This window comes from Zootoca vivipara, chromosome 6 (assembly GCF_965207765.1).
Source record: "Zootoca vivipara chromosome 6, rZooViv2.hap1.1, whole genome shotgun sequence".
Classification (NCBI taxonomy): domain Eukaryota; kingdom Metazoa; phylum Chordata; class Lepidosauria; order Squamata; family Lacertidae; genus Zootoca; species Zootoca vivipara.
The window spans coordinates 9,765,196-9,785,214 of record NC_142589.1 but is presented as its reverse complement, the minus strand read 5'-3'; the positions used below and the strand labels follow the sequence as shown (position 1 = coordinate 9,785,214).

General features: G+C 46.7%; 1 protein-coding gene across 4 annotated transcripts; it reads right to left on the bottom strand.

Moving 5' to 3' along the window:
* Positions 1–218: 218 nt before the first annotated feature.
* On the bottom strand, positions 219–18,653 carry MIIP (migration and invasion inhibitory protein). Of its 4 annotated transcripts, none has more exons than XM_035120921.3 (10): positions 18,618–18,653; positions 15,975–16,220; positions 13,508–13,984; positions 11,375–11,477; positions 10,589–10,700; positions 8,978–9,042; positions 7,645–7,774; positions 6,240–6,336; positions 3,321–3,428; positions 219–937 (listed from the first exon to the last, which is right to left on the bottom strand). In XM_035120921.3, exons 2-10 carry the CDS (start codon positions 16,128–16,130, stop codon positions 914–916), a joined length of 1,272 nt encoding a protein of 423 aa, XP_034976812.3. In that variant the 5' UTR covers positions 16,131–16,220; positions 18,618–18,653; the 3' UTR covers positions 219–913. The 4 variants fall into 4 exon arrangements, with proteins under 4 accessions (XP_034976812.3, XP_034976809.3, XP_088527641.1 ...); XM_035120918.3 differs by having other exon boundaries at positions 219–775; XM_088671515.1 differs by having other exon boundaries at positions 15,975–16,145.
* Positions 18,654–20,019: the final 1,366 nt, after the last annotated feature.

Here is a 20,019-nt window from a genome sequence, read left to right as displayed (position 1 = left end):
GTGGTGTGTTTATTATCTGCCTTTTAGTAGACTTTTTAAAAATATTGTTTTCATTCCATTAGGGTTACTTTTTAACAATGGCCTTTTATGTGTTTTTAGCTTTTTGCATTTTATCTACAGTATGTCCTTTTAAGTTCTGTAAGTCACCTACGGGGAAATGAAGGATGACGGTGATGATGATGGTGATGATAATAATAATAATAATAATAATAATAATAAAGTCAAAACCATATTTATTTACTTTTTTAAAAACAAGACAATTAAGAGACGCACACAGAGACACATCTTTTCCTCCACCAAATTAGTGTTTCTCTAAATGTCCTTAACTGCTACCATCCTTGGCTTTTTAAAAACAACAACGCGCTTTTTAATCTTTTGATTTCAAACCATGCTTCCATCATTTCAAGAGTTGTGAAAGGGCGTACCTGCCGCCGTGGACCAGAGATAAAAAGGCGGCGTATTAAAACGAACCCGTCCTGCAATTTCTCAAATGTCGCAAAGCGTTTGAGCGGCGTGCTGATGCAACAGGCTAGCAGGCAACCTCGCGAAGGAGGCCCTGATCCATAAACACACGCAGCTCCTCCTCATTCCCCATCGAGGACCAAAAGTGGGAAGTTCGAATCGGCGAGCTCTTTTAATTAGAAGTGGCTTTGTGGCATGGCGGCTTATGATGCTTGCTCCGCCAGGAGAGGTTGCAGAGTTCAAATTCCGCCACGCGGGAAAGGTCCAGCAGTTCGTCGGTCCTGCTTCCTCCTGACACTCTGGAGGCAGCGATCTGGAAGCCAGATATTTTTTTGTTAAGGGTTAAAAAAAAGAAGGGATTCAGCAAACCCATATAGGCCTGCACTATCTTAAGAATCTTTGGTGGGTCTGCTGCTGAGTTGCGGTCTTCAAGGCTCCTAAAGTCAAGACTCTAGTCCTCGTGATTCCGAACGATCTAAACAGAAATATATAGAAAGTTGCCTTATATACCGAGTCAGACATTGGGGCCCATCCAACTCAGGATTGCCTGCACTGACTGGCAGAGACTCTCTCCAGGGTTTCAGACAGGAAATATCTCCCGACCCTACAATGGTGATTGAACCCGGGATCTTCTGCAAGCCAAGCAGGTGCTCTGAGCTAAGGCCTTCCCCTGATCTTGCACAGAGACCCACTTTTGATTTATTAGTGAGACAAGAAATTTTATATCAGGTTGCCGGTTCTGTTCCAACCAATTGCAAATACAGGGAGCAAAGTTTTATTGAGGTTTTCGATCCAGCTAGCTCAGCACTTTTCTTTTTCGACAAGCAGTGATTTTTTAAAATGCCAATTGACATTTGTACTGGATTTGAAATTGTTCTCATCTTTGCAATGGGTTATGATTGGTGTGTGTGTGTGTTTTTTCAATGTGTTGTAAAATTGCTTTGGGATGCTTTATAGGAAGCAATTAATAAATGTATAACATCTGTCCTGACTTGGCAATGGCTCTCTAGGGTTCCCCACCTCCCACCCCGCTCTGCCTGGAGAAGCCTGGAATTGAACCAGCGACCTTTTGCATGCAAAACAGGGGCTTTACCACCAAGTCACAGCCCTTTCCAGCAGACCTAATCTTCCTACGTTTGCATATGAAGAAAAAAAACAACCCGGTTATTTTGAAGGGAAAAAACCACACAGCTTTTTGAACATGCATCCAACTTAAATACAGGAGTCCCCTCCTACAGGATAATACTGTAGTTTTAAGAGTACTTAAAAAAAAAAAAGACAACCAACAACTTTAATTACCATATTGGCCCGAATATAAGCCTCACCTGAATATAAGCCACACCTTTGAAATTCATGGGGGAGGGGGGGAGAAAAAAAGACCCGAATAAAAGCCGCTCCCTTAAAGTTCTGCAGGCACTCACACCCATTCCGTTTTACTGTATGTCTGTTTCAGATATCGTAAAAGCCCATTTTTGTAAGGTTGCGAATTTAAGCTGCACTTTTACTTTTCACGGTTGGAATTTGGAGGGGGGGGGGAAGTGTGGCCTGTATTCGGGCCAATACGGTATTTTCTTTTTAATGGAATATAATGGATAAATATAACCAACACCAGTAATAAGAGTAAAAGGGGCATCTAGAACCAGACAGAGCAGGATGAATTTCCCTACCAAAATAAAGAATAACAGATCAGAATTATAAGGTCCTAAGCAATACCATTTGGCTTCCATTGTCTCTGTGGCTTATTGCTCCTTGTTCCTCCCCAGTTTACCCGAGAAGCTCAGTCTGTGAAGGGGTTTGAGCTGGTTGCTCCACCTCAGACCGCATGGCTATCACAAGCCACCCTTGCGTTCCTTTGCCAATAATCTAGAAACCTTTACCACTTTGTTGCTAAGCCACGTTTTACTGCCTGTGCAACTTTCTGAAGCAGATGAATCTGACCTTCAGATAGTTTGGAAGTAAACCATTTTTTAAACTCACTAACATGTGGTCTTTTAAAGGGGACATCTTAAAGGTCTAACAGATTTAGTTTGTAACTTTACATCTCTGCTATGGTTCTCTCACCAAAGGGCACCCGCCCCAAACTTGGATCTTTCCATCCAGGAATTCTCCTTTCTCTACGATATTTTTCTGAACCAATGTTTTCATTCAGACAAGCTGGCATGTAGAACGTTGATGTAAGTGTTAGCCCGTTTCTTGTTTATTTCCGATTTTATTTCTTGGATTGTTTTTAAAGAGCTGCTTTTACCAATACTATTATTGTTGTTCTATTCTCCGTGTAAACTGCTTTGAGGTTTTGTTTTGCTTAACAACCAAGTGGTATGTAAATCTTATGAAATAAAATGAATAATCAAGAATCACAATCATTGCAACTCAATGGAAAACAGCCTCAAAACTTATGCAAGATACATGGTACCCTCACTATGGAATACAGCTAGAATGGAGAAAATTTTGCATAATTTGAGGTTTTGCCAAGGACTAGAACCTCCATATACAAACCTGGCAATTCTGGAACTAGATAAACTGGCAACAGTGATAGTCTCTTACTGGAGTCTGTAATTTTAACTCGGATGCAACTCTGCCCATTTTACTTGCCTCTTTTTTTACAGTTTTGTTCTTCACCTTTTAATTTTCACCTGCTGTTCTAAGCGTTCCGTCTGTTTTATGGACATCACAAAATTAAATTTAAAAACCCTTTACAAACCAAGAAAAATATCAAGAATCAGGACGGGGGAAAACGGAACTCAGAACCAAGAAACTGAACTCGAGAAAAACTCAGTGTTTGTGGTAACCCAGACTGAAGCCCGCCGTAAGGTATGAAACCCTGAATACTTGAGCACAATACCATTTAGCATCCTTACCCGATTCGTATGGCCAAGCGGCGCATCCCCCAGGGATGAATGAAGGTCGAGGCTGCTGAGAGTGGGGCTGAAAGCTTGAACGGGGTTCTGCCAACCGGCCAAACAGTGCTGGGGGGGGGGTCACAGAAAGGGGACATGCCTCATGTCAGGTATTAACTGCACCCCCAAAGGGCTGCTTGAATGAATGAATGAATGAATCTTTATTTGCGTCAGCCATCGGCCAGAGCAATAAAACTACAATATGATATACAAAGAATAGAAATAAAAAGTCAAGTTATATAAAATACATTTTAGGGTTTTGAATCAATAGCCAAATAGTGGGTCTTTTTCTGATTGCCCTAGCTAAAAAGCTTGCAACCTTCGCTGTCACCTGCTCATCTTGATCTGCCAAGAGAAAGGACACTGTGGCAGTGGTTGGGCGACCCGGAATGGACAATAAAAGAGGGGTGATGATCTCATTCCTCAAGTCTTTATAAAGAGTGGAAGCCAGAAGGGAACGCGTCACCGATTCGGGACTGCCACCTCCACAGGGACGTAAGCGTTTTTCGTGTGGAATCTATCGTAATCTGTTTCGTGTGGAATCTCAAGTACAGCCGAGGGCAATGCATTCAATCTTGCGAGAGTAAAAGCACGTCTATATTTCAGAATTGCTGGATTATGCAGATAAGGTGCCAGAGAGTCGAAATGGGAAGGTGGAAAATAGTCATACCACGGGCAAAATTTCCTTATTGTGGCCAGGTTGTTCTGGTGCTCGGTGTCATTTAGACGCTGATAAATTAGACTGTTTGCTTTACTAAAACCCAAAGTGAGGAGCTGTTGTGGCTGTTTCTATAGAACTTTAGAGTCGGAAGGGACCCTGAGAGCTATCGTGTCCAACCCCCTGCAATGCAGGAATTTCGGCTAAAACAAGGGAGACTGTTCCACTGTCAAACAGCTCTTGTGGCCAGGAAGTTCTTCCCGATGTTTAGTCGGAATCTCCTTTTTTGGGTTCGGGTCCTACCCTCCAGAGCAGGAGAAAACAAGCTCGCTCCATCTTCCATGTGCAGTGCCGGATTTACGTATAAGCTAAACAAGCTATAGCTTAGGACCCCACTCTCTTGGAATCAAAGGGAAAAAAAACCATGGATATACATTTCCAGAATAAAAGAAGAAAACAAATAAAACAAAACCTACATACAGCAACAGTGTTTTGTGTTGTGTAGGCTCCTATGATGTAATGGGCCCTGCCTGCTAGCCTGCTCCCTAAAATATCCCTGGTTTGCTCCTTTCTATATATAGGGTGCCTACATTCTACATGTGCAAATGGCTTTAGATACCCAGGTGGCGCTGTGGGTTAAACCACAGAGTCTAGGGCTTGCTGATCAGAAGGTCGGCGGTTCGAATCCCTGCAACGGGGTGAGCTCCCGTTGCTCGGTCCCAGCTCCTGCCCACCTAGCAGTTCGAAAGCACATCAAAGTGCAAGTAGATAAATAGGGACCACTTCGGCGGGAAGGTAAACGGCGTTTCCGTGTGCAGCTCTGGTTCACCAGAAGCAGCTTTGTCATGCTGGCCACATGACCCGGAAGCTGTCTGCAGACAAACGCCGGCTCCCTCGGCCTATAGAGCGAGATGAGCGCCGCAACCCCAGAGTCGGACACGACTGGACCTGATGGTCAGAGGCCCCTTTACCTAGGCTCCTATTATGTAATGGACCCTGCCTGCTAGCCTACTCCCTAAAATATCCCTGGTTTGCTCCTTTCTATATATAGAGTGCCTACATTCTACATGTGCAAATGTCTTTAGATACCCAGGTGGCACTGTGGGTTAAACCACAGAGTCTAGGGCTTGCTGATCAGAAGGTTGGCGGTTCGAATCCCTGCAATGGAGTGAGCTCCCGTTGCTCGGTCCCAGCTCCTGCCCACCTAGCAGTTCGAAAGCACACCAAAGTGCAAGTAGATAAATAGGTTCCGCTCCGGCGGGAAGGTAAACAGCGTTTCCGTGCGCTGCTCTGGTTCGCCAGAAACAGCTTTGTCATGCTGGCCACATGACCCGGAAGCTGTCTGCAGACAAACGCCGGCTCCCTCCGCCTATAGAGCGAGATGAGTGCCGCAGCCCCAGAGTCGGACACGGCTGGACCTGATGGTCAGGGGGCCCTTTACCTTTACCTAGGTCCATAATATTCAACGCAAAAAAACAGCGACAATCTGTTGTTGACAAAGGACAGCTGGACATATAGGGTGTTAGCATTTGTCGCCCGGGGCAGTTGTGAGACTGCCCCAGACGACAAATTCTAACATTGGTAGCAGAGGTTCGGAACCCCATTACCTTCAGTAGCTTAGGGCCTCATCAGACCTAAATCCGGCCCTGTCCATGGGACAGCCCTTTAGGTATTTGAAGATGGCTCTCATATCTCTTCTCAGTCTCCTCTTTCCCAGGCTAAATGTACTCAGCTCCCTCAACCGTTACTTGTAAGGCCTGGGATGTGCAAAATGCAAACTGCCCTCGCCCTGTCCCATCTAAAAAGAAGGTTGGCCTATCTAGCTCAGTCCTCTACACCAGGCATCCCTAAACTTCAGCCCTCCAGATGTTTTGGACTACAATTCCTATCTTCCCCGACCACTGGTCCTGTTAGCTAGGGCTCATGGGAGTTGTAGGCCAAAACATCTGGAGGGCCGCAGTTTTGGGGATGCCTGCTCTACACTGACAGGCAGCAGCTCTTCAGGGTTTCAGAGTCCAGTACCCTGAGATGCCAATGGGGATTGAACATGGGGCCTTCTGCATGCCAAGCAGCTGCTCTGCCAAAGAGCTATGGCCTTAACTACATTCTTCGCTCTGCCAGGGAAAGGGAGAAGGGAGGAGACGCCAGCAATGGGCAAGCTGCTCCCCCACGGCGCCCGGCCCCACGGCAAGAACCGGGCTCCCCCCGAAGCAGAAACTCACCGAGGGCAACGCCAGGTTGTCTGCAGGCTCGTAGCTTTTCCTGCGGTGGATCTTGTGCTTGTAGGCAGGGAGCAAAGTGGATCTCGGGATGCTGACCCTGCGGGGAAAATAAGGATGTCGGAAGAGTGCTGCTGGATCAGGCCAAAGTGGGGCCCAATGGGACCGGATGCCTCAATGGAAAACCTGCAAGCCGGACGCGAGCACAAGAACCTCCTTCCTTCCTGCAGGTTCCACCAACTGGGATTCAGAAGCACGGCTGTCTCTGGCACATAGCTGCCAAGTTCTCCCTTTTTTTAAGGGAAATTCCCTTATGCTGAATAGGCTTCCTCGCGAGAAAAGGGAAAACTTGGCAGCTATGCTATGGCAGTGGAGGTGGAACATAGACAAAAGCATCCCAAACAGGACCGAGCGAGCCAGGAAGCTCCTATTGGGTTATGAATCCTCCCCAATAAAAAAAAACATGACAACACACACCAGCCCTGAGCAGAAAGGCCTCTGAGATTAGTTCGCCCTCAGCAAAGGTGAGGTAACTCACTAACCCCCTCTCCCTTTGGGGAAAAAAAACCCCTACAATGAAGTGAGACTCTAGAGCAGGCACCCCCAAACTGCGTCCCTGCAGATGTTTTGGCCTACAACTCCCATGATCCCTAGCTAACAGGACCAGTGGTCAGGGATGATGGGAATTGTAGTCCAAAACATCTGGAGGGGCGAAGTTTGGGGATGCCTGCTCTAGAGAGTGAACAGGAGCACTGAGCAGTTCAGAACTGCGGGGGAGAACCCACAATCATGTGGTCGCCTGTGGTGACTGGAGAAATCGCCCCAGGTGACCAGGTGGGGGGGGGGGAAATGGGCCGAGGCCGAGGAAGAGCTGTTTCTTCCACTCCCCACCCCAATTTTCAGGTTCTCAAGTGACTATGCAGTGATTTGAATAAGGTACATATTAAAAGGCGGGTCGTATTTCTGACATTACAATGGACCCTCCGGATACAAACTTAATTCGTCCTGCGGGTCCGTACTTACCCCCAAAAAGTCCATATCTGGAGGCACCGCTTCTGCGCACGGCGCGATAGAGTGCTTCTGTGCACGCGCAAAGCGCACAGACCGCTTCTGTGCATGCGCGCACGGTGAAACCGGGAAGTGTACACTTCTGGGTTCGCCGCGTTCGTAACTCGAAATTACGTTACCTGAAGGTAACATAACCTTTTGTAAAGCCACTATCAGCAGCGATGTCACCAGGATTCAATCCCTGCCATGTCCAGGCTGGACTGGGAAAGATCTCCCTTTGAAACCCCGGAAAGTTGCCGCTGCCGGTCAGTGTAGACGTTACTGAGCTAGCTGGACCAAGGGTCTGAGCCAGCATAAGCAAGCTTTCCAGGTAAGTCTTCACCATCGCTTACGGACTCACCTGACGAAAGCAGGCTCCACCAGAGACTCTGGAGGCCGGTGGGCTCTGGGGGTTTTGCAGATGGGGCAGGCAGACTCCAAATCCAGGGGCACCGCGAAAAGGCGTTTATTCAGCCGGTAACAGAAGACACCTGTGGAGACAGAACCGGGTAGAGGCAGGGATATGCGGACTTCAAGTGCCTCAAACAGGGCCAGTGGGGATTTTGCGGTTCCCCCCACCCTTGTAAGCGTTCCAAGTTCCTAGTCCTTAGGATTGCTGAAGTTTAAAGCCATGTGGCGTGATGAAACAATGCGGGCCAAGGAGAGGCTGAGAAGGCAGGATTCACAGCTCTTACGAGCCACCTTCAAATATCTAAAGGCAACTTGTTTTCTGTTACTTCAGAGGGCTGGATTCAAACCAATGGATTAAAACTGCAAGAAAGGAGATTCCGGCTAAACATTGCGAATAACTTTCTGACAGTACGAGCTGTCAGTAAGAGGTAGTAAGTGGAACGGAATATCTCAGAAGGTAGCGGACCCTCCTTCCTTGGAGGTTCTTAAGCAGAGGTTAGCTGTGGTTCCTGCATGGCAGGGGTTAGGACAGTGATGGGCAACCTTTTGAGCTTGGTGTGACAAAATTCGCCAAAAAACCGAGCATAACTCGGGTGGTGTGTCACTTCGAGAAAAAACCCATAATTTCGCGATATTTATAGTTTAAATATCAAAAATGTATACTTGTAATATATAACTGTATTTAATAAACCAAAAACCCAATTATTTAACCAAACCAAAAAACCCTTATTTATCACAAAGTGCCCAGAGTTGTAGAGCTTTTTGGGGGGAGCTGCTGACCAAAGTTTTGGAGGTTTTTTTGGGGGTGCAAAATTTGCTTTGCTTTTTTTGGGGGGGATGCCCCAAAGCTGCTGCACTTTGGGGGGGGGGAAGAGAACAGAAATGAATGACGAATAATACCTTCGCTGGAACTAACACGCAGCACTGACATAGTCCGCCAAAGCGCAAAAAACCCCCAGCACAGAACAGGTTAAAAAACGAACATTGTTACACCCAATCGTCTGCCAAAGCGCCAGAAAAAACAGCACAGAAAGGGTTAAAAACCAATCTCTGGCTACCAGCAGCAGCAACAACAAAGGATCGGGGGGGGGGGGGGAAACAATAGCACAAATGTGCCGGTGGGGCGCGTGCCAGCAGTGAGGGCTCTGCGTGTCACGTCTGACACACGTGTCATAGGTTCGCCACCATAGGGTTAGGATAAATGGCTCTTGGCGTCCTTTTCCTGCCCTACGATTCTAGAACTGGCTGGGCTGCTGAGATGGGAAGATGGAATCTGACCGTACACTGATGGGAACCCAAGTCCATGTCCGATTCTCGATTGTGAGCAGAGGTACCCAGACCGTCCGATCTGCGGAGAGAGGAACGTTAAGAGTCATTTTCGGTTGCTCCCTGAAAGTCAGTGGCTGAGCTGTCACGCTGCATGCGGCAGGCTTCGGGTTCAATTCCCAGCAAAAAAATGAAATTAAAATCATCTCCTGTAACGGAGCTTAGAAGGACCCCTTAACTGAGATCCAGGATTGTTACTTCTCTCTGTCCCCCCCCCCCTTTTAACACAAAGTAGGACTAGAAACAGCAGCTGGAAATTGCAGGGAAGCAGAATTGGGCTAAATGTCCTCATGCAGGGAGCGAAAGCTTGGCCCGCGAGGCTGTTTTGCCCCACCTACCCCCATCGTATGTGATGGGGCCGCTGTGGGGCAGGTACAGACATGGCTTGAAATGAACAACTGGGAAGCGTTGAGCCCCAAGCGTTGCCCCTTTGCTGGAGGAAGGCCCGGCTCCTATCACCTATTGCAGGGGGCTGGACTAGATGAACGCTGGGGGTACCCTTCCAACATTACGGTTCTGAGATTCTCTGATCAGCGGGGAGCATTTTGCTAGCGGAAGGTGCGCCCCCATTGGCTGGGAGCATTTCACATGCACTCGTTATTCACCATCGTCCTCTTCCTTATTTTTGAACGTTCCTCTTCAGTCATCCCTTTGGCTGATTAATATTCTAAAAGGGACCCCTGACAATTAAGTCCAGTCGCGAACGACTCTGGGGTTGCGGCGCTCATCTCGCTTTACTGGCCGGGGGAGCCAGCATTTTGTCTGTAGACAGCAGGACTAAGCCACTTTTGGCGAACCAGAGCAGCACACGGAAACGCTGTTTACATACTTATCTACTTTTTGGCGTGGTTTTGAACTGTGAGGGTTGGCAGGAGCTGGGACCGAGCAGTGGGAGCTCACCCCGTCGCGGGGATTCAAACCGCCAACCTTTCGATCGGCAAGCCTGAGAGGCTCAACCCACATCTCTGATTCATATTCTACAGCCTTTTAAATGGATCTGTGGGAAGGGGGAGGGGCGGTGTTATTGTGTGTGTTTTTTTAAAAAAATATTTTTTATTAATTTTCTGAACATTACAAACAAAAAAAGACAAAGAACAGAAAAGGAAAATACAAAAAAGAACAATTAACAGAAAAAAATAAAAAAATAAGATACATCCAAACTCAGTTTTTGGGGAGCCATATTCTTATACCTTAACAATATAATACCCCTTAACCAGATTTTGCTCCCCTGTAATTCCTTTACTCTGTTGACTTCCTCCTTCCCCCCCCACTTCCACGTTTCTATTTATAACTAATATGGCACTCTCTAATTCATTCCTCCATTCTTCATTCTAATTCACTTATTACATTACTATTCCAATCCAATTTTTACATACAAACCTAAAATAATTAAAAATTCTCCTTAGAATCTGGAATCGGTGTTATCGTTTTGTACTTCTGGTTTAATTATTTGTGTTTTTATCTCGTATTTTATTCAGTGAACTGCCCTGAGCTCTTTTGACGAAGGACTGTAATAAATAAAATAGTAATAATAATATCACCATCTACCCCAACCCCCACCCCCTTACCGCAGGTCCCGGTCGTAGATGCAGGCCTCCCTGTTCACCTTCCGGAATTCCTGCAGCTCGGAGAAGTACTGATCGGGTTTCTCCGAGAGGGAGGTGTCCATGTCGAGCAGTCCTGGAGGAGGGAAGAGGAAAAGGCAAGACCCACCAGGTCAGACTCAAGGGACAAATGCGGTCCTTTCAGGCTTCTCTGATTTGGTTCTCGGACCTCTCTGCAGGCCACACCCCCTCTGGTCCTGCTCCACACACACCCCCATATGTTTTCACGGGGCTGGAATATGTTCATGAACTCTCGTTTCCCTGGACAGAGGGGAGTGTGTGCGTGTTTAGAAACTGGCCTACTGTACAAAGGTAAAATTTTACAAGTGCTGCTCTGGCCACTTTTCCTTCTGGCTCTGCCCACCACCAGCATGCGGCCCCCAGAAAGTTGCCTGGAAGGGAATGTGGCCCCTGGACTTAAAAACCCCTTTCCCAGCCCTCATAGATATGAAAAAATATAAATCTCTCTCTCCTGCCGTCCACAAAAATGATCTTCAAGGCACCCACAGCAATTTCATACAATAAAATGCGTGGATAAACAAAACAATATCCTGAAAATTGCAGGTAGACTGCCTCTGACCAGGCGGGCTCCATTTAGCTCTCGCAAGCCGCCATCTTGATTTCTGGAAACCACCCCAGGGGCTACTGTTTTTCTTTTTCCAAAAAGCCAGTTAGGACTAATCAGGCTAGCTGTGCAACCTTTCATTTTGTTTATTTTGCTTGGCTCCAAAATAGATTGAGCCGCCGTACCTGCGATCCAATCGTACCCCAGGAAAGGGCGGACCGACCAGTCATCTGCCGGTATGGCGCATTCCTCAGGGTCAGACATGAACGTCACGTGCCCAGATTCCTTCTGCAACAGGGTTAAAAAATGCAGGCAGACGGTTCTTTTGTTGAGATGACTCAATGAGTTTTGCCTTCGCTACTGCCGCACGCACAAACCTTTCATTTGCCCACGTTTGGACAAATGCTGCCATGCAGTTAATAAAATATTTACGGCAAACAAAGCAAGTTTCCCAGTACGTAACACAAAATTTTATCTTAAGCTCCGGCTATTGGCCTATCAAGCCAGGTACTGTCTACACTGAGCAGCAGTGGCTTTCAAGGGTTAAAAGGCAGGAGACAATTCCCAGCCATGGAACCCAGGACAGGTAGCATGCAAAACAGATGCAGTACAATTGAGACCTTACACTGAGTTAGACCATTTCTCTTCCATTTGTATACGCTCCTGTTCAATATTTGGTTTCCACATATGGTAGGACTACAACTCCCATCATCCCCTGTTGGCAAAGGTGGCTGGGGATGATGGGACGTGTAGTCCAACGACATCGGGGAACACAAGGTTGAAGAATCCTGGCCTACACTGGCTGGCAGAGGCTCTCCAGGGCTGCAGACAGGATGTCCCTCCCAGCCCAACGTGGAGATGGATCCTGGGACATTCTGCATGCAAAGCAGCTGCTCTTCCACTGAGCAATAATCTGAACAATAATCTGCGTCCTTATCCTTCGATGTTCTTTCACCTTCTTGCACTCCCACCAGACATGGATAAAAGTACCTGAGACAACTATTTGATGAGAAGGGGGAAAGGTTGTTATCTTGAAATCTAGTTACAAGTAGGTAGCCGTGTTGGTCTGCCGTAGTCGAAACAAAATGAAAAAATTCTTTCCAGTAGCGCCTTAGAGACCAACTAAGTTTGTTATTGGTATGAGCTTTTGTGTGCATGCACACTTCTTCAGATACCATGCACATGAAAGCTCATACCAGTGACAAACTCTAGTTGGTCTCTAAGGTGCTACTGGAAGGAATTTTTTAAATTTTATCTTGGAATGTAAGAGATAATGGGTTTTTGAGATGCGCCAAATCTTTGGCAGAGCACCGTCTTTAGCTGTACGGACAAAGAAAGGGAAATTAGAAACCTGATAGAGCTCTGGTGGGTTTTCAGTTAACTCTTTCCCCAGGCTGAAACATTTATATTATTATAATAACTAGTGTATTTCAGCCCGTTCAATAACGGGCGCTAGAACATCCTGGGGTTCGGAGAAGCACTTGCGCAGCGCTTCTCTGAACCCTGGGACCTGTCCTTGCTGTCGGCAGCGCTTTCTCCTCCTTCCTTCCTCTCCTCTAGCCGCGGACAGGAAGGACGCAGGACACAAACGCCTACCTCGCCGCCGCTGCTTCGCGGCCTCCCGCCGCTCCTCTCATGGGCCAGGGAGGGTTGTGAGAAGGAGGCCTCCGCCGGCCTCCACCCTCGCTTCCCTGACGTGCCCTGCAGTGAGGCGGTGTCCGGCCGGGAGCGGCGGTTGGAGGAGGCAGAGGGGGGGGGTGAGTGCGCACGTGCAGTCTCTCCGTCCAATCCCTGTGTCCCTGGGGCACATGCGCAGTGACCCAGGGACACACGGGACAGCTTGGACGCAGGGACAACTTGCATATTATTATATAGGATAGCAACTGAGAGAACGACTGGACCAACACATAACTTTTTGGGAAGAAAATATATGGACAAATAATTATTACACGCAGGATGAAGGGATATAGGTCTTCACTTGTGGATTGCTAAATTACTAAATATGTTAATTCAAATGGAAGTCACTAAAATTGCAGTTGTTGATTAAGACGAATACAAATGGTAATCCAGCAAATGGGAGGTCACCCAAATTATATAATTGGCTATTTGATTAATTGTTATTTGATTTGGTATAATGAGGTCTGTTTTGGATTTTTTGTAATTGAAAACTTATAAGAATTATTGGAAAAAATAAAAAAGTACCTTCCTTCTAGCCACAACCATCCTTGTTAATCTTCGGGGGTTGAAACACCAGCACTGCAGCGATGCCATAACCGCCAGCTGCCGACCTTTTAAGTAAAGACTTGTGACACACCCACCTTCGATTTCTCTTTAGATTCCTTGGCTTGAGGTGTGAGCAGGATTGGTTTCGGGGCTGGCGACATCCTCACGGAAGCTGTTGCCCTGCCTCTCCCCTCTTTGGCTCGTCCTGGGCCTGCCTGCTCTCTGGCCTGAGGCCTGTCCGTCTCCGGCAAGCCGTGCAAATATGGAGAGCGCCTTTTTGCCTCCGCGTGCCCCGCGGTTACCCTGGGCTTCCTCGGTCCTTTTGGGTGTCCGCCACTCGCGGTTTTGCGAGTTGATCTGGCGGGTGCTGCAGCCGACGGAACGTGCATCACCTCGGTCTCCCGGGTGGTGGGACGCAAGCGCCCTCGGTGACGGCCCTCTCGCTCGTCCTGGGGCAAGGCGGGTTTCAAGGGGGAGGCGAAGTTGCGCCGTGCCAGCTGAGGACTCACTTCCACGGACACAATCACCGCAGAATCGGCCGAGTCTTCGGGGAAACGTTCCCTATTCTCTCTCTGGGAACACGGGCATAGTTAATACCATGCACACACACGCACACACACAACATTTTATAAGAACTAAAGAGCCTAGGAAGAGCACTTCTGAATCAGGCCAGGGGCCCACCTGGTCCAACATCCTGCTCTCACAGATATCCCGCAAGCAGGATCCAAGCGCAAAGGTGTTCTCCCCTCTCGCAGTTTCCAGCTCATGGGAGCAAACTGGTATAGGCTGAATTTTAGCAGCCATTTTGCGCCCTGAAAGGCATCCAATTTTCACCTCTACACTTCTTTCCTTAGGAGTGTCACATTTCTGGCACTGAATAACTTTGGCGCAGGATACCTTAAGGACTGCTTTATGCCACGTATATCCCCAGTTGAATGAATAAGATCAACTGGGGGAATCACTATTAGTGGTCTCTAGGGATGGGGCAGAAATCTGTTTCCTCCACAAGTGCATAAGGAATAATAATTATTTATTATTATACCCCGCCCATTTGGCCGGGCCTCCCCAGCCACTCTAGGTGGCCCCCAAAATAATATTAAAAACAGAATAAAACATTAAAAACTTCCCTAAACAGGGCTGCCTTCAGATGTTTTCTAAAAGTCAGGTAGTTGTTTATTTCCTTGACATCTGATGGGAGGGCGTTCCACAGGGCGGGCACCACCACCGAGAAGGCCCTGTGCCTGGTTCCCTGTAATCTCACTTTTCGCAGGGAGGGAACCGCCAGAAGGCCCTCGGAGCTGGACCTCAGTGTCTGGGCTGAACGATGGGGGTGGAGACGCTCCTTCAGGTATACTGGGCCGAGGCCGCTTAGGGCTTTCAAGGTCAGCACCAACACTTTGAATTGTGCTCGGAAACGTACGGGGAGCCAATGTAGGTCTTTCAGGACCGGTGTCCTGCTGGATCAGGCCAAGGGTGGCCCATCAAATTCAGCATGGTGTTCTCACACTGGCCAACCAGATGCAAGCAGTACAAGAGCATTCTCTCCAGCTGAGGTTTCCAGCAACTGGAATTCAGCAGTATTGCTACCTCCAACTGCGGGGGCTGAGCACAGCCGTCGTGGCTGGTGGCAGCGATCAATAGCTTTCTCTTCCGCGAATTTGTGTAATCCTCTTTTAATGACACCCACGTTGGTGGCAATCGTTGCCTCCTGTGGGATTATCTGTCCTGACTCTTCCAACGCTCTGATCTATTCATTCATTCATTCATTGAATTTATAGAATACTCTTCATCCGAGGACATTCATCGGATGTCCACGAGTTCTCATGTTATGAGAGGGAGAAAAAATATTTCTCTATCCACTTTCTCCAAGCTGAACGTAATGTACATGTCACCTGTTACTCGCCATTTCTCTAAACTTTGTTGGCATCATCTGCCCGTCTCGAGAGACAATGGAGTGCCCCTCCGAGGGTGAAGCCAAACCGCTATGCTAGCAGCACCCAAATGACCTCCCCAGGGCACAAGTCCGGGCTGTGTGTATAGTCCTGGGCTTGCCCAGATGACAAGACCCACCTCCCTTCTTAGCCTTGCTGACGTGGTCCAAAGTTAAGCAGAGCAATACATCTGCCACCAGCCTTGGCTACAGGAGTTTCCGGAAGACATACAATGCACCATGCAACCGTTTTAGAGACTCCGCTACAGATTTGTGGAGGGTTTTCTTCTCCCGAAGAGATCCCACAAGGACATCTCAAAAGGCAGCGGAAGTTTAGGATCAGAGTTTTCCCTTCTCCTCAATGGGCTACCTTCCCAGGTTGACAAGAGCCTCATCTGCCCCTCGAAAACATCCCAAACGCTGCAACTTTCCCTGGGTCATTCTGCTCGCTCTTTTCTCACCCTTTGCTACGCCCCGTCCTCAGATGCGGGCCTCCAGACTCTCCAGATCCCAGCAGTCAGCTTGGCCAACCCTCAGGAAGCTGTGATCCAGCAATGTTTGTCAGGGCCCCATGGATTGAGGAGCCCTACATGCAAACACGAAACACAACCCAGCAGTCTCCCCCGACGCACCTCGCCCTTGCTGTCCGAGACCCACGCGCCTTGAGGAGTCGCTCTTTGCGATGGTGGCAACAGCTTGACTCGAACCCGCTCCCTGAACTCCTCTTGGTTCGTCCTCAGCCTCCGCAGGAGGTCCTGGTTCAGGTGCCGCAGCCTCTCCAGGTCCATCTTCTCACCTGCTTGCTTTAAAAAGAGAACAACATGGAAGGGGGTTGGACTAGATGACTGGGTGCCTGCCAACGCTACGTTCCTCCGATTCTATGAAAAGAAGGAGGAGAAAAGAAAGGAGATCGTTAGTTACGGGGTGCATCCGAACCCAGGTCACCTTCACAACCATGGATTTAAAGCACCACTTTTTATTTATTTGTTTGTGTCATAAAATGTATACATTGCTTTATTGTAGGAGGGTGAATCAAATGGTTTTCAAACTATTAAGTGATTGAAAGATCATACACAATAATTCTAAAAAAATAATCTTCAACTGGACTATTTATTTATTTTACTGCATTTATTTGTTCTCTCCAGTTACTCTGCAGTGCGCAGAGTAAGACAAGGCACAAAAAGAGTAAGAAACAAGAAATAGTGCCCATGTACAAAACAGAACACAAAAATATTGCACTTATTACAAAAATTCTCCATTTTTTGTGGCTTTTAGAAGGCTAATTACTTGTTCTTCTTTGATAATAATTTTTATTAGTTTTCAATTACAATAATCCAATAATAGCCTCATTATAACAATGCCAAATTATAATACGATTACTAAAACCAATCATTCAGATGCCAAATTATATAATTTAGGTGGCTCCCCCGGGATGCTAGAATTGGTTTGATGATTTACTTTAATTCTGCATTCCAAAATCTTATTAATTTCATTTACTAATCATTACTTCTCTATATAGGTTTATTTACTTCTTCCCAGCCCCCACAGAAAAAAAAAATCTTTAGCCCCGTATATTTTCCCTTATTTCTTCCCAACCGCACTAAACTGGGTAAACTGCACAGACTTAACATAAGAGAACAAGAAGAACATACGTTTAGAGAAGATTGGAAAACGTTTATTGAATATACATGGGGAAAGTGTGTACATTTGAAAATGCTGGCAGCATTAAGATAAATTCAACAGTGTAATTAAGCTTTGATGGAGGCAATAATGGAATACTAAATGTTTTAGTTTTTGTAAAATCTGCAGGGATTTATGATATGCAAAGTGAACCATGGAAAGAGAAAAGGGGAAGATTGAAATTTTAAGGATGTTTAAATGAGTATTTTAAAGTGTAAAACAAAAAAATTAATTTAAAAATTTATTAAAAGAAATAAACAAACTGGGTAACCCCCCTCCCATAAGTGCAAGCTGGATTTTGAAGGGGCAGAGGAACCAGAGACCAAATAGCAAACATGCGCTGGATTATGGAAAAAGCTAGAGTTCCAGAAAAACATATACTTCTGCTTCATCGACTATGCAAAAGCCTTTGACTGAGTTGACCACAGCAAACTACGGCAAGTTCTTAAAGAAATGGGAGTGCCTGATCACCTCATCTGTCTCCTGAGAAATCTTTATGTGGGACAAGAAGCTACAGTCAGAACTGGATATGGAACAATGATTGGTTCAAAATTGGGAAAGGAGTACAACAAGGTTGTACGGTATATTGTCTCCCTGCTTATTTAACTTATATGCAGAATTCATCATGCGAAAGGCTGGACGATGAATCCCCAGCCGGAATTAAGATTGCCAGAAGAAATAACAACCACCTCAGATATGCAGATGACACAACTTTGATGGCAGAAACTGAGGAGGAATTAAAGAACCTCTTAATGCGGGTGAAAGAGGAGAGCGCAAAATATGGTCTGAAGCTCAACATCAAAAAAACTAAGATCATGGCCACTAGTCGAATCACCTCCTGGCAAATAGAAGGGGAAAGAAATGGAGGCAGTGAGAGATTTTACTTTCTTGGGTTCCATGCTCACTGCAGATGGTGACAGCAGTCACGAAATTAAAAGACGCCTGATTCTTGGAAGAAAAGCAATGACAAACCAAGACAGCATCTTAAAAAGCAGAGACATCACCTTGCCGAAAAGGTCCATATAGTTAAAGCTATGGTTTTCCCAGTAGTGATGTATGGAAGTGAGAGCTGGACCATAAAGAAGGCTGATCGCCGAAGAATTGATGCTTTTGAATTATGGTGCTGGAGGAGACTCTTGAGCGTCCCATGGACTGCAAGAAGATCAAACCTATCCATTCTGAAAGAAAAACAGCCCTGAGTGCTCACTGGCAGGACAGATCCTGAAGCTGAGGCTCCAATACTTTGGCCACCTCATGAGAAGAGAAGGCTTCCTGGAAAGGACCCTGATGCTGGGAAAGATGGAGGGCACAAGGAGAAGGGGACGACAGAGGATGAGATGGTTGGACAGTGTTCTCGAAGCTACGAACATGAGTTTGACCAAACTGCGGGAGGCAGTGGAAGACAGGAGTGCCTGGCGTGCTATGGTCCATGGGGTCACGAAGAGTCGCGACACGACTAAACAACAACCACCACCCCCCACCTCGCCCCATAAACTCCCCACCCGCGTCTTAAGGCGCCATAAACTCCCCCCCCCTCTATTTCCAACCGCCCACCCCACACCCCCGAGATCAAAGGGACGCGCCGCTTCACTCACCCATTCAACTCTCCCGTCGGTTTCCTACTTTGTAGCAAAAGCCAAGCTTCCGAACGCCTCCTGATTGGCCGGCTCAGCCTTTCCAACCCAGCATGCATTGCACCAACCGCCTGTTACTTTCACTCTTAAAGGGGCCTCTCCCTCTCACTTCTTCCCGCCTCCAATGCCGGTATGACATTGCGCCTCGATATTTGTGTAAGAAATTAAATCATGCCATGTATGAAAGAAATGGTCATTTGAGCTCTGCCCTTTTATCGAGACGTTCAACGGGTTCACCCTCTTATCGAGATATTTGATAGATCAACTCTTCAATCCAAAATTGTCTTAATATATAAATGTCAAGAACAGCAATGTGTGTGTGTTTATCTGTTTATCTCCCCAATATTTATTTCCACAGCTGAATGGATATCTTACGATTATCAACCCCATTTGGATATTTGGACGTATGAACGTATATTACTGCACATACCACTATCAGTGGGTTAGGGCCAATAGAATGCTTTTTATTGTTTAATGCCAGCTGATGTTTTTTTGCAAACTTAAAAAGTAGAATTCCCAGAGTGTGGGACGTTCCAAGAGGGCTGGTGGGTTCCTTGCACTAAGCAGGGGGGCTGGGGAGTCTTACAGCACCACCAACCCAGTGCCCTCCTTTTTAAAAAAAAAATCAGAAGTTACTAGTCCTCATTACTCTTTTTCTATGGAGTGGCACAATTTCATTTCTTATACAGTGAGTAAAATCAACAACAACCATCTCCTCAAACTTTGGATATTTGGAAACACACCATTCCTGTCTACATGCTTCTTTACTTTCATGGTTTCTGATCCAGATGTTTTATAATGTGCATGCCAGGAACAAGGGAAGTCACTTAATCTTGGTTCATATGGTTTTCTCTTTTTCTTTTTCCTAATTTGCTCTTCCTCCATTGCTACAGCCTTGTTGTCATTACATGCATGTGATCACTGTTTAAGAACAAGAAGTTACTAGTCCTCAAACTTGCAGAGGCAAATTTGAAAGTCTCTGCCTGCGGAGAGAGTGGTGAGCGCCTGGCGGGGGGGGGGGGCGGAATGTCAAGATGACAAAGGTTCAGGAGCTCAGAGACTTTTCTGAAGTGTTAGAAACTTTGCTTAAAAATTATCAAGACTGTAACTCCCATCAGCCACAACCAACAGTGTCAATGATCAGGGATGATGGGAATTTGTAGTCTAGCAACATCTGGAGGGCACATCTGCACTAGATCACCCACTAGTTCCCCTCCAATTTTTCCACATCCCCTGAAGCATCTAAACTTTAAATGGCAGGGGAGTGATTTCTAAGTGTCTGCAAGACATAAACCCAAGTAGGAAAAGAGCCCCCAATCACTGCAGGGGATTGAACTAGATGACCTTTGGCATCCCTTCCAAC

Excerpts from the sequence above, each read along its gene's own strand:
- MIIP (XM_035120918.3), bottom strand. The coding sequence starts at position 16,130 with ATGGACCTGGAGAGGCTGCGGCACCTGAACCAGGACCTCCTGCGGAGG. Across the intron at positions 9,043-10,588 it reads ATCTACGACCGGGACCTGCG|ATCGGACGGTCTGGGTACCT; the intron begins GTAAGGGGGTGG and ends CTCTCTCCGCAG. Across the intron at positions 3,429-6,239 it reads ACAACCTGGCGTTGCCCTCG|CACTGTTTGGCCGGTTGGCA; the intron begins GTGAGTTTCTGC and ends CCCCCCCCCCAG.